The 12,242-nt window shown below is 39.1% G+C and overlaps 1 protein-coding gene across 5 annotated transcripts; it reads left to right on the forward strand.

The window, feature by feature from the left end:
* Nucleotides 1-599: 599 nt before the first annotated feature.
* Nucleotides 600-12,053, forward strand: LOC117303760 (cytochrome P450 2J6-like). 5 transcript variants are annotated; one of them, XM_033788092.1, is made up of 7 exons: nt 600-770; nt 1,177-1,426; nt 1,770-1,915; nt 2,591-3,398; nt 3,695-3,852; nt 4,489-4,617; nt 8,132-8,223. In XM_033788092.1, exons 2-7 carry the CDS (start codon nt 1,224-1,226, stop codon nt 8,143-8,145), a joined length of 1,458 nt encoding a protein of 485 aa, XP_033643983.1. In that variant the 5' UTR covers nt 600-770; nt 1,177-1,223; the 3' UTR covers nt 8,146-8,223. The 5 variants fall into 5 exon arrangements, with proteins under 5 accessions (XP_033643983.1, XP_033643984.1, XP_033643982.1 ...); XM_033788093.1 differs by lacking the exon at nt 8,132-8,223 and adding an exon at nt 5,935-6,221; XM_033788090.1 differs by lacking the exons at nt 600-770; nt 1,177-1,426; nt 2,591-3,398; nt 3,695-3,852; nt 4,489-4,617 and adding exons at nt 5,935-6,019; nt 8,802-8,947; nt 9,395-10,205; nt 10,527-10,684; nt 11,146-12,053 and having other exon boundaries at nt 1,854-1,915; nt 8,132-8,363.
* The last annotated feature ends 189 nt before the right edge of the window (nt 12,054-12,242 follow it).

Here is a 12,242-nt window from a genome sequence, read left to right on the forward strand (position 1 = left end):
CGACCAATTTGTCATTGCTATGTCAGACTTGTCATTTCATATTTTGGAGAGAAACAAATTAGTCAAACAGTACTCTGTATCAACTAATCTACGGGCAAAATTAGAAATAACAAATTCGTATTAGTCTTTAAAAAATATTGATTAGTAATTTCATTAGCTCAATTAGTAAAAATGTTTCCTATTAGTTAGTTCGGATTGAAAAACTAGTCATGGATGGAAAGACTGATTTTTATTGCGTAGTTGACTAATTTTTTCTCCAAATTGACTACTAGATGTTTTCAGTGTATCCCCCATTGGTAAACAGTGTGCAAAGTTCTTCTGATAGCGCCCTCTTTTGAATCAACCCCACTTGAGCCCATTTTCCCATTTGAAATAGAAATCATGAAGGACAGATTTCCTTTTGATACCAATCATTTTGACACACACAATGCGCGGTGGTTGGAACTTGGTATCCTAACGCATTGAAGTTTGAACCAGCAGAATAAAATCTCCGTTTCGAAACTACCAAAAGAGTAATAGGTTTATTGCACAACAGTACAGACAAGGTTATTATAATCAATAGAGGTGTCCACAGTTGACTGAGTTGAAGGTATTTCTACACTAGGTAAGTTCTTGTTATATTTAACTTGCACTGTTCTGTTGACTGTTTGTGGCTGCAGTAAGGAGTGCAGGCCATATGCTAAAGTCTCCTGCATTTAAGCTCCGTATGTTTCAAGCACACAATCCTAAGATGCAATCCAATTGGAGGTCCCGAGTGTTAATATAAGCAGGTACGTTTAATATAATATCTCTTTTTCTATAAATGGATATGTACTTGTTTTATGCCTCTGAAGAAGGTCCGGTTTGGATCGAAAGCTAAGGCCATCTACCCTATTCATTATTATTGTTTATGATCTGTAATGAAACAGTTACACGGGAGAATAAGGGCCGGCTCGAGTGATTGTCTGCAATGTTATTTTGAGGAAGGGGCAAGGAATTACAAGACAGTCTGAGGAGGTATAGAGGAAGAAGGACCCATAATGCTCCCCAACGTCCCAATATTTCCACTTTGCAGACAGGTATTGGTTTGATGCAATGTTTTCAATCTTCTGCTTAATACTTAAGAAGAAAGAGTTAGAACAATAACACATAAGCAGATATACTAGCCCTGTTTATTGTTTTTTATTTCTACCACAGGTCAGTTTGGTAGGTAAGCAGTTTGCGATAATTCTTCTCAAAGAAACATGGATCTGTACGATGTATGGAGTCAAATCAACCTCAGGACAGTCATCCTCGGATTGACGATCTTTGCCTTTCTTTTCTGGTTGTGTCGCCGGCCCAAGAATCTACCACCAGGCCCGTATGGCTGGCCTCTACTCGGCTACATTCCACAGCTAGCTATGACAAAAGAACCCATTCACGAAGCATTGGCGAAGCTCGGTCAAAGGTGGGGATGAATTGTATTTCCTATTATGAAATTAAACCCACCAATTCAAATCGCAAAACAATAGAGGGCGGCCTACGTTTACAATCGGCGCCAATCTGTACAATAATGCACTTTTATGTAAAAAATAAAATTAAATTCATTCAAAATAAATATTTTTTCGCATTAAGTGGCAAAGGGTTTTTCTACAATATTTTGATAGAGTGTCTATTCTTTTGTAATGAGGTCTGAACTAGTCTCTTCGTCAAGATGTGTTACTTTCTCTATAGAGGTCATTTTTTTAATCAAAGGTTGATCAATGATGGCGGAAATTATATTGGACAGATACATCTAATATTCGACACAGGTATGGAAACGTGGTGAGTTTCTCAGTAGCCAATCAACTCGTCGTTGTCTTGCAAGATTATGACGTCATGAAAGAAGCCTTTGCGCAGCATCAACTGAGTGGACGGCCGACCCTCGAGATCAGCCAAATAACACTCCCTGGATATGGTAAGCAAAATAAACTAAGTTAAAATTCTAAGAGGTTATGCAGCATCAGTTACTATTCATCTGATGGAAGAATATTCAAAAACAAATGGAAGTTACGAAGAAATGCCAACGGCTGGTTACAATGAGAATACAAAATGAGCCTGTAATTGCAAAAGATTCATAGGTTTTTTTCTTACCCAGGGCTGCGGCTTTGAATTCGGCTTGAGGCTCCGTTCTCTCGTCGGTAGCGCTGGGCGCGTATACCCAAACCATGCGCAATATTGTCCAAACAACCAACGGGGCCAACCTAGCCGAATCCAAAGCCAAATCCAGTCGTTTCCAAAAGGGCCATAGTGTGGTAAATCACAATCATTATAATTTATGTTGAAATCATGTGGTGGGCAATTTGACTGACTTGTGGAATTGTCAATGATGTGATTGCTGTGATTGTAAACCTCACTGCGGACTCGGATATGTATGGTGGCTCAACTGTGCACATAACTTTGTTAAGGGCATACAAATATATGCGACCATGATGTCATGTCACACCATTTAAAACAACACATGATGTTATAAATTGGTCAGACAGTGTGAGCTTTAATACAGTTTCAAAGTTTGTCTCTCTGCACTCGTAAAGAACTGAAACTGTCTGTAGACTTTCTTTGAGGGTCAATACTTATTTTTATGGGTTGACAGGGGTTCTTACAGCAACTGGGGAAGCTTGGACTGAGCTAAGACGTTTCTCTGTGACTACCTTAAGAGGACTTGGAGTTGGAAAGTCAAGTTTTGAAGACCACATTACGACAGAGACGAAATGTCTGATCGAAGAATTTCACAAGTCGAACATAAAAAGCATCGATCCGAAACACATGATTGAAAACGCAGTCTCTAACGTCATCTGCTCAGTGATTTTCGGCAGAAGATTCGAGTACACAGATGAAAAGTTTCAGCGTCTTCTCTCGATTTTAAATAAGATGTTTGAGCTCATTGGGGCGGGTGGAGTAGTTCAATTCGTACCCATATTCGCCAAGATGCAGTTCCTGCCAATCGTGAAGAAAATCATCAGCATTAATTTGAGCTTTGACGAGATTTTGTATCAGTTACTGTACACTAGGAACGCCCAAGATGAACTTAATGATGAAGATCCGCGAGATTTCGCGGGAGCTTTCTTGAAAGAAATGACAGACAAAAAGAAGCAAGGCTTGCCAACCTATCTAACTCCAGCCAGTATGCATTATACTTTTGGGGATCTTTTTGGTGCCGGAACAGAGACCACCTCGACTACACTCCGATGGGCTTTGCTCTATATGGTAGCTTTTCCAGACATACAGTCTCGAGTTCAGAAGGAACTTGACGAAGCTGTGGGTCGTAACAGACTTCCACGGCTCTCTGATAAGCCGGAGTTACCGTTTACAGAAGCAGTGTTGAGTGAGATTCAAAGGATGGGGAGCATTGTGCCGCTAGGAGTACCCCATAAATGCACCGAGGATACCATATTGAGAGGGTTAGTTGATCAATTAGAAAATGTTTAAAACAAAACCAATAGGAACCATCTCCTAATCAATAGGCCCAATGCACAAGATGGCGGCGTTAGGATGTCAATGCAAGGTCTAGTCACTTCATACTGACTATTGATTAATTTTAAACTTTTTTTTTTTTTATAAACTATTCAGAGTTCATTGACCTAGTCTTCTCACAAGGTGTAGGGATTGATGCCAAACTTTTATCTAGAATCTGTATATACTGACCTTCTGATTGTGTTTGTCATGGAGCTAAACAAAGTTTATTGTTGGTTTTTAGATACACCGTTCCCAAAGGTTCCCTTGTTATCGCTAACTTGTGGAGTGTACACATGGACCCGGTAGAGTGGCCAAATCCGGAACAGTTCAATCCTGAGAGATTTCTGGACGATGAGGGCAGGTTTCATCGAAGGGAGAAACTCATTCCATTTGGAATAGGTAATAAAAACATCTTGATGTTCTGCACCCCACTTTACTTAACTCCCATTAGGAAAGAGTTCAAATAATATTTTGAATTGAATTGAATTTAATTGAATGCTAAATATCGAAAATACTAAATTGTGGTTATAGTGCAGTGAACGGAGATTGGTATCGCCATGAAATACATAATTTGAATTTTAATAATTAATTTGAGGTCTCGTCGTCATACTGCAAGTAGAAGAAGATCTACTTGAAGTAGTTTGTAGGGTGTCGTAGCCAAGCTGATAGAACACCGAACTCAAGCTCTTGTGATTGTGTGCAGAGTGTGCAGGTTCGGGAGTCGTGACAATAATAATTAATTAGTCTCTGATCAAGTCTCCACCCAGGGGTAAATGTGTACCTGTGAGGGCGGACATGGTTCTTGTGGTTGATTCAGCCGAGTAGCGCGTATTATTTTTTTGCACAGGCTGTATACTCCCCAGGGAGCTGAGTTTGTTTAAGGAATGATTTAAGGCCCAGTGACCAGGGGGTAATAATGTGGAAGCGCTTTGAGACCCACTTGGAGTGTGAAAAGCGCTATACAAAAACTGGTTTCTATTATTATGGTTCCTTTATTTACTTTACATTTTTTCAACTTCCACATTTTGTTCACAGGAAGACGGATCTGCTTGGGTGAACAGCTGGCCAAAATGGAACTTTACATCGTGTTTACGTGCCTCCTTCATCAGTTCACCTTCAAGCCACCAGAGGGCGCTCCAGATGTTTCCTTTAAAGCATTGAACGGTATAACACGTGCGCCGGCATCGTTTGAATTGTCTGCCGTTGCTCGTTGATTAAAAGATAATGCACCTGTGAAAAGTTCACTGACACCAAAAGGCGTTTATATCTAAAAACGTACTAAAGTTTGTACTTATGTTGAGACTCTGATAACTTGTTTATTCTAGAGTAATATTGTAGATCTTTTATAATGACTTGGTTTGTGGTAACACCACGGTTGTTTGTATCCACCTGCCACGTAGAGTCAGTTCTTAGAGAACCGTCTTTCTGTATTGTACTACCGCGTAGTTATCGGATTGTTCGGGAAAACTATCCTCCTTTTTAACCACTATACCCGGGCAGAGGTATAGAAGATGTTGTAGATCTTCTGGGACAATGAAGTTGCTTTGATCGCTTTTCCTTAAATGGCGATATTTTGTTGTTAAGCTTACAAAAGTGAGTTATGTAGGGAAATACTTTGTGACATTTGTGTTCTAAATAATGTATTGTCTTCCAACTTCAAATAAGTTAGAAAACTACATTTTAAAATAGGTAATTAAATAAAAGTCAATACATTTGTTTATATATGAATGTATTATGATTGGTATAAAAACAACCCTGTACGAAAAGTATACGAAGTTAACGAAGTTTTTGAACTTTAGCTAGAACAAAACATGCCTGTTGTTTAATAGAATGACTGGCCAAACCTAAACATTTGAACACAGAACCAATGCTATGTTAATTAAACGATAACTATTCTTAAAATAAATGCTTTTGCGAAGTTACATGGAAATGATTTTCGAACGAGCTGTTTATAGAGCTAACGGAAATACATGTATCAATGAGAATACTCGTATATTTTAATATGAGTCGGAGTCTGTAAAGTTTTGAAAAAAGTTGTTTGCAGAGAGCAGAAACCCACCTCGACCCCGCAAAATACAAATTGTCTCCAAGAGCCCAATTGGAATCAATATAGCAATGCTATAATAATTATACGATGAAATCAAACTGTTCTTGATGAACGACGGAGCCCATAATATGCAGAGTTGTGAGGAAAACAAAAACCCTACTAGTTAAACGCCACTTTATCTTGCAAAAGTTTGGCGACCTAACTGTGGTCACCGAACTTTGCAGTAGTTTTCAAAAAACTACTGGGTTGCACGTGATGTTTCGAAGTATGTTGTAATACTGAATACTTCATTCACAATCAAAGTCGGGCTACAGTTGTTTACAAAAAACATCTGCAAAAGTTTGGTGACTTTTAATGAAACCGAACTTTGTAACCGTTTTCGAAAACCATTGACAGGTATTGAAGCAAGTCTTTAAATTACCCCTTGACCACAGTGAGAGCTTAAATAGTTGTAATGCTACACGCAGACGAGTCATCTTTCAGTAAATGCGAGTTGACAGAAGTGAACATTTCGTATTGGTAAGTTCTTGTTTCAAAGAATATTGTTCTTGATAGGTCCAAAACTCTGTTTGTGGATGCAATTAGGATGATTAATGGAATGATTTGGTTACTGCTATTTATAAGCAAGTATGCAATACAAATTGCCTTGGATCATGTGCTTAAAGACAGTGGACACTATTGGTAATTGTCAAAGACCAGTTTTCTCACTTTGTGTATCTCAACATATGCCTAAAATAACCAACCTGTGAAAATTTGAGCTCAATTGGTCGTCGAAGTTGCAAGATAATAATGAAAGAAAAAACACCCTTGTCACTCGAAGTTGCTTTCAGGTGCTTGATTCGAGACCCCAAATTCTAAAACTGAGGCCTCGAAATCAAATTTGAGGAAAATTACTTCTTTCTCGAAAACTATTGCACTTCTGAAGGAGCCGTTTCTCACAATGTATTATTCCATCAACCTCTCCCCATTACTCGTAACCAAGTAAGGTGTTATGCCAATCATTATTTTGAGTAATTACCAATAGTGTCCACTGCCTTTAAAAAGACCTTAAAATACACAAAACATTGTTAAACACAAAACACAAACAGCGGCACTTTAAGTAATGATTATGAGCCACTCGTTATCCCAATTACAGAGAAGTCTCTCTGCACTTTGAGACGAAAAGAGAGAAGTTAAAGTTCGACAATAGAGACACGTAAATAAAAGGTGAAAAATTTGAAATATCGGCAACAAGTATATAGACATTTGTTTTCAACTACGGAACGCCAAGCTAAAATCTAATGTTATATCTATCAGTTGATGCGTGATGTTATGATGGCTCAGCACAATTATGTCAAATTATTGTAAAATGTATGCGCTGAGCCAAACGATGTAAACCTGAACATTTTCTGGTTAATCAAAGATTTGAAGGTCTTTGATTTTACGGATTGTTGAATTGTGTTTAAATTTTCTTTTAATCTTGAGCGGTATTGGTAAACCAGCTCTCTATGTAGGAAACAAACAAACATATTTTGCAGAAAAGTGCAAGTTTGTCGAAGAGTCTGGTCAGTTAACTTGTTCGGGATAAGCTTCTAGAACCCAATCCACACTCATCAACACCACCCAAGTGACCCCCTAACACCATCCCATCCCAACAACACCAATTAAAGATCACTGTAACCAAACAACAACACCAATTAAAGATCACTGTAACCAAAGAACACGTACATTAATGGCGAATTCGGGTAGACGGTATTCAGTATAAATCATAGCGTTGCTCAAGGCAGTCGCATTATTCGCTCCGAAAAGACGCCGCCGTAAACCCACCCGTATACCCTATTCGTGGTGCGTGCGATCACACCGCCTGACCCACCCGTATACACACTGTCACATCGTACGAGTACTGTGCACACAAGTCATCCGCACTCGTACCACTAACCGCATGCGGAGGCCGTCAGGCCGACAGCCTTGTCGGGTCTGTAACTTCCGGGTTTAATGTGTTTCATGAACGAATTTCCACCAGTGGAAAAATGGGGGGGGGGGGGGCTTTTGGATATGCTAGTATGCAGCCATGAATATGTATATCTTTCGTCAGACCTATCAGACAACACAGGATGTGAGGCAATGACGGCCTCATCCAGTCCTATTTCCGTGTGTTTTGGATGGCGTGTTTTTATCCTGCCTTCTATTTGTTTTATGTTTTTATTGTGCTTTTTTGTATTACTGCAGTTCATCATTGTTTGTATTCCACCAGTCCTGTTCATGTGTGTTTTTTATTATCTTTTTATATTAATAATAATTATTTTATCAATAATAATAATGTTTTTACTATTTAATTATTGTAAATCATGTGCAATTTGGCCTGTGGGCCACGAATTGTGATTCCAATAAAATGAAATGAAATGAAATGAAATGAAATGAAACGGCCTCCGCATGCGGATATTGTACGGGGTGAATACGGGTGGGTTTTTCTACAGCGGCGGTCTTTTTTCGGAGTGAATAATTCGACTGCCTTGAGCAAGGCTATAAAAATCATCGCAGTGTATCTGATATATTATTGTGAGGTCATTTTAGCCTATAGGATCAAACCGCTAGGCCATTCTAATTTTTAAAAACATTTATACCATATACATGTATTTTTGGTTGGTGCAGTGTTCGACGGCTAATTCGTCTCAAGAAACATGGATCTGTACGATGTATGGAGTCAAATCAACGTCAGGACAGTCATCCTCGGATTTACGATCTTTGCCTTTCTTTTCTTATTGGGTCGCCGGCCCAAGAATCTACCACCAGGCCCGTATGGCTGGCCTCTACTCGGCTACATTCCACAGCTAGCTATGACAAAAGAACCCATTCACGATGCATTGGCAAAGCTCGGTCTAAGGTGGGGATATAATTATGTTATTTTCCATTAAAAGTCTTACGTACGTCATTATTAGATGGTTTTGTGTTTAGGTATATGCTTCTTTAACAGCGCTACAATAGAGGGCTTTATACTTGCATTACGTTCAGCACTGATCTGACTTTCGAAGCAGCGTATCTCTAATTTCTAACATCATACCTATCAATTAATTTTTTTCTTTCTTTTTTCTTGAACAAATGAACTTTTATATTGTTTTAAATGTTTTTGAGTCTGTGAGCCACAATAACACTATAGCTTTGCTGGAGTTAGGGTGGTGGGTTTTGGGGGAGCTAGGCCGGGTGGGGAAGCTATCTGATCATCGGGACTTAAAACCCCTCTCCTGAATACCAATAATTAATGATCAAATATGGCGGAACACATCATGGACTGATAGTTCTGTCTAATTATTACTCGAAACAGGTACAAGTCCCTCATGAGTTTCTCAGTAGCCAATCAACTCATCGTCGTCTTGCAAGATTATGACGTCATGAAAGAAGCCTTTGCGCAGCATCAACTGAGTGGACGGCCGACCCTCGAGATCAGACAAATAACACTCCCTGGATACGGTAAAAAAAAAATCTTTCAGTTTTTTTAAAACAATGCTTTGACTACATAATCAATGAAGAGAGAGGGAGGGGGGGGGGGCGGGGACAAAACACAGTGTATACCAAGCTGCCGTCTAGATGTAAAGTTTTTTTTTATTACTTGTAAAACAAGAATGGCTTTTAGCCTTGTTTGGGACAAACTTGCTCCAAAAAACCCAAAACTGCAAAAACAAAAATAATACGATGGTACAACTGGCAAAATAGTCAGACAAAATAATAGGAGGGTCGAGTGTGTACTATGTATGTGTATTCACCATACAAATAATCACCGGGGACACAAGTTCAGCTATTCAAAACACTATTATTTATTGATGGTAAGTTATGGTTCACAATGTCTGCATAATGAGAAGATTTTAAAGATGTTGTTGGTTTGTCAGGGTGATTAAATGTCTTTCTTTGGGTTGACAGGTGTTCTTTCAGCATCGGAGGGGGAACCTTGGACTGAGCTAAGACGTTTCTCTGTAACTACCTTAAGAGGGCTTGGAGTGGGGAAGTCAAGTTTCGAAGCCCACATCACGACAGAGACGAAATGTCTGATCGAAGGACTTCACAAATCAAAAGGGAAAAGAATCAACCCGAGTCATATGATTGAAAACGCAGTCTCTAACATCATCTGCTCAGTGGTCTTCGGTAGAAGATTCGAGTACACAGACAAAAGGTTTCAGCGTCTTCTCTCGATTCTCAATGAAATGTTTGAGCTCATTGGGGCGGGTGGAGTAATTCAATTCGTACCCATATTCGCCAAGATGCAGTTCCTCCCAATCGTGAAGAAAACCATCAGCATTAATTTGAGGTTGGACGAAATTCTGTCTCAGTTGTGTTACACGAGGGATACCGAAGATGGGGGAAATGATGAGGATCCGCGAGATTTCGCGGGAGCTTTCTTAAAGGAGATGAATCGTAAGAAGCAGCAAGGTGTACCTACCTACTTAACTCCGGTCACTATGCATCACACCTTTGGGGAGCTCTTTGGTGCAGGAACAGAGACCACCTCGACTACACTCCGATGGGCTTTGCTGTATATGATAGCTTTTCCAGACATACAGTCTCGAGTTCAGAAGGAACTTGACGAAGCTGTGGGTCGTAACAGACTTCCACGGCTCTCTGATAAGCCGGAGTTACCGTTTACAGAAGCAGTGCTGAGTGAGATTCAAAGGATGGGGAGCATTGTGCCGCTAGGAGTACCCCATAGATGCACTGAGGATACCATATTGAGAGGGTAAGTTTTGTCATTATTATGTTTTAGAAGTTTTTCTTTTAACAGAATATTTCTTCGAAGGCAAAATTTTTGTTTACTAGAAATTGCTCATCGGCCTATTGACACTGACGTGAAAATAACAGCTTATTGAAAGTTTTTATAACCCAGCTTTAAAATGATTCATCACAGAACTCAAAGTTCCACGACCTTGACTTCCTCCGGATATTTGTTTGCACGTTATGTCTGTCTCAACTGGAAATCTTCTTGAATAAACATGTGACGTCAGTAAACAAATTGGTTACACACTGACCTGCCGTTTGTGATTGTATTTTGATTTTTTAGATACAGCATACCGAAAGGCTCCATCGTTATCACCAACTTATGGAATGTACACATGGACCCAGTAGAGTGGCCAAATCCGGAACAGTTCAATCCTGAGAGATTTCTGGACGATGAGGGCAGGTTTCATCGAAGGGAGAAACTCATTCCATTTGGAATAGGTAAAGTAAATTGTCATGTTGAGGGACAAAAATAGCTAATGGGTTGACGTGTCGACCCTATATCAAATTCTTTCTCGAAGGACAAACAACAAACAAACAAGGGCTTTGTATTTCTTAATTTTTGTTGGATTAGACAAACAACACTTAATTTTGGTCAAATTACTTTTTTTGTTAAGGGATACAGGGTACCAAACATTCTTGACGAACGCCCCAGTAATTTTAGACAGACGTTTGAAATGACACTCTTGCTTCATAATTCATAATCAAAAGGTTATAAAGGAAATAGTCTGGTCCCATTCAGCTTAACATAATTTTGTTCATTAGGAATACATGGTCGTGAACTAAGATAGTGATAGCGTCAATAATATCTGAGTTCGCAGTGAATTTAAACCTTACAAGAATAACAAGAATATGGTCCTAGACAACTGCACTTCAATAAATTTCCACCCCCCCCCCCACAGGAAGACGGATCTGCCTGGGTGAACAGCTGGCCAAAATGGAACTTTACATCGTGTTCACGTGCCTCCTTCATCAGTTCACGTTCAAGCCACCAGAGGGCGCCCCAGATGTTTCATTCAAAGTGTGTGATGGAATAACACGTGCGCCCGAATCTTTTGAACTGTGTGCCGTTGCTCGTTGAACTGCCTTCAATTGAAGTATTACATTAAGAGTTGCTGATTCTCGATATAAAACATTTATTGGTGTGGGTACGATACAAGGCACTCTGAGTCAAGATATGTTTTTATAACAAATTGAACTTATCTTTATAATAAATTTTATTGAATTGAATTTTAAGTCAGATACTTCCTTATTAGTGGCTGCGGCTACCGGTTGTGGCTTCTCCTCTATACATTTCAATAATAGGAGTGTGCATTATATAAGAAACTATTACAGTGTAAAGTCATTTACTCATATAAAATTTGTAAATTGCCGAAATATGACACACAACTTGTTTGTTTGCTAATTATAATACATTTGCTGGCAGTGTAAGCACTTTATGTAATCCGCCATATACTCGAACTGACAAACCTGTGGAAGTTTAAGATCGACCGGCCATCTGGGTCACGACATAATTGTGAAAATCCATTACACATTTTTTGCGTGACATCGATTCACAAAAATGAATAAAACGCTCACCGAACTCCAAACTCCAAACGGGAAAGTTGTTTCTTTACTTCTCATCAAATATGACATTTCAGACAGAAATATTTCAATGGATGTTTTCTACGTAAGTCTGTGAGCTTTAGACGTTTCTTACCAATTATGTAATGTTCCTTTAACAATTAGTTTTGGCTATAAAACTAGTCTAATCTAATATGAAAATAAACTTGAATAAAGCAAAGCTGCTTAACGCATATAATTGTGCTTTCTGAATTTTCTAAGCTTTAATTATTTATTTATTATTATTCTGGACGTCATTGTTGTCAAAGAGATGTTGAATGAGAACACTTGGAGTGATTATGTTGGTATATTCTCTAGTAAGACTGAGACCCAAGTGTAGACATGGTACTTCAATCAGAGTTCGATCTGCTGGATCGTCACCTGCCTCCGGTCTACC

The sequence above is a fragment of the Asterias rubens genome, chromosome 20 (genome assembly GCF_902459465.1).
Source record: "Asterias rubens chromosome 20, eAstRub1.3, whole genome shotgun sequence".
Classification (NCBI taxonomy): Eukaryota; Metazoa; Echinodermata; class Asteroidea; order Forcipulatida; family Asteriidae; genus Asterias; species Asterias rubens.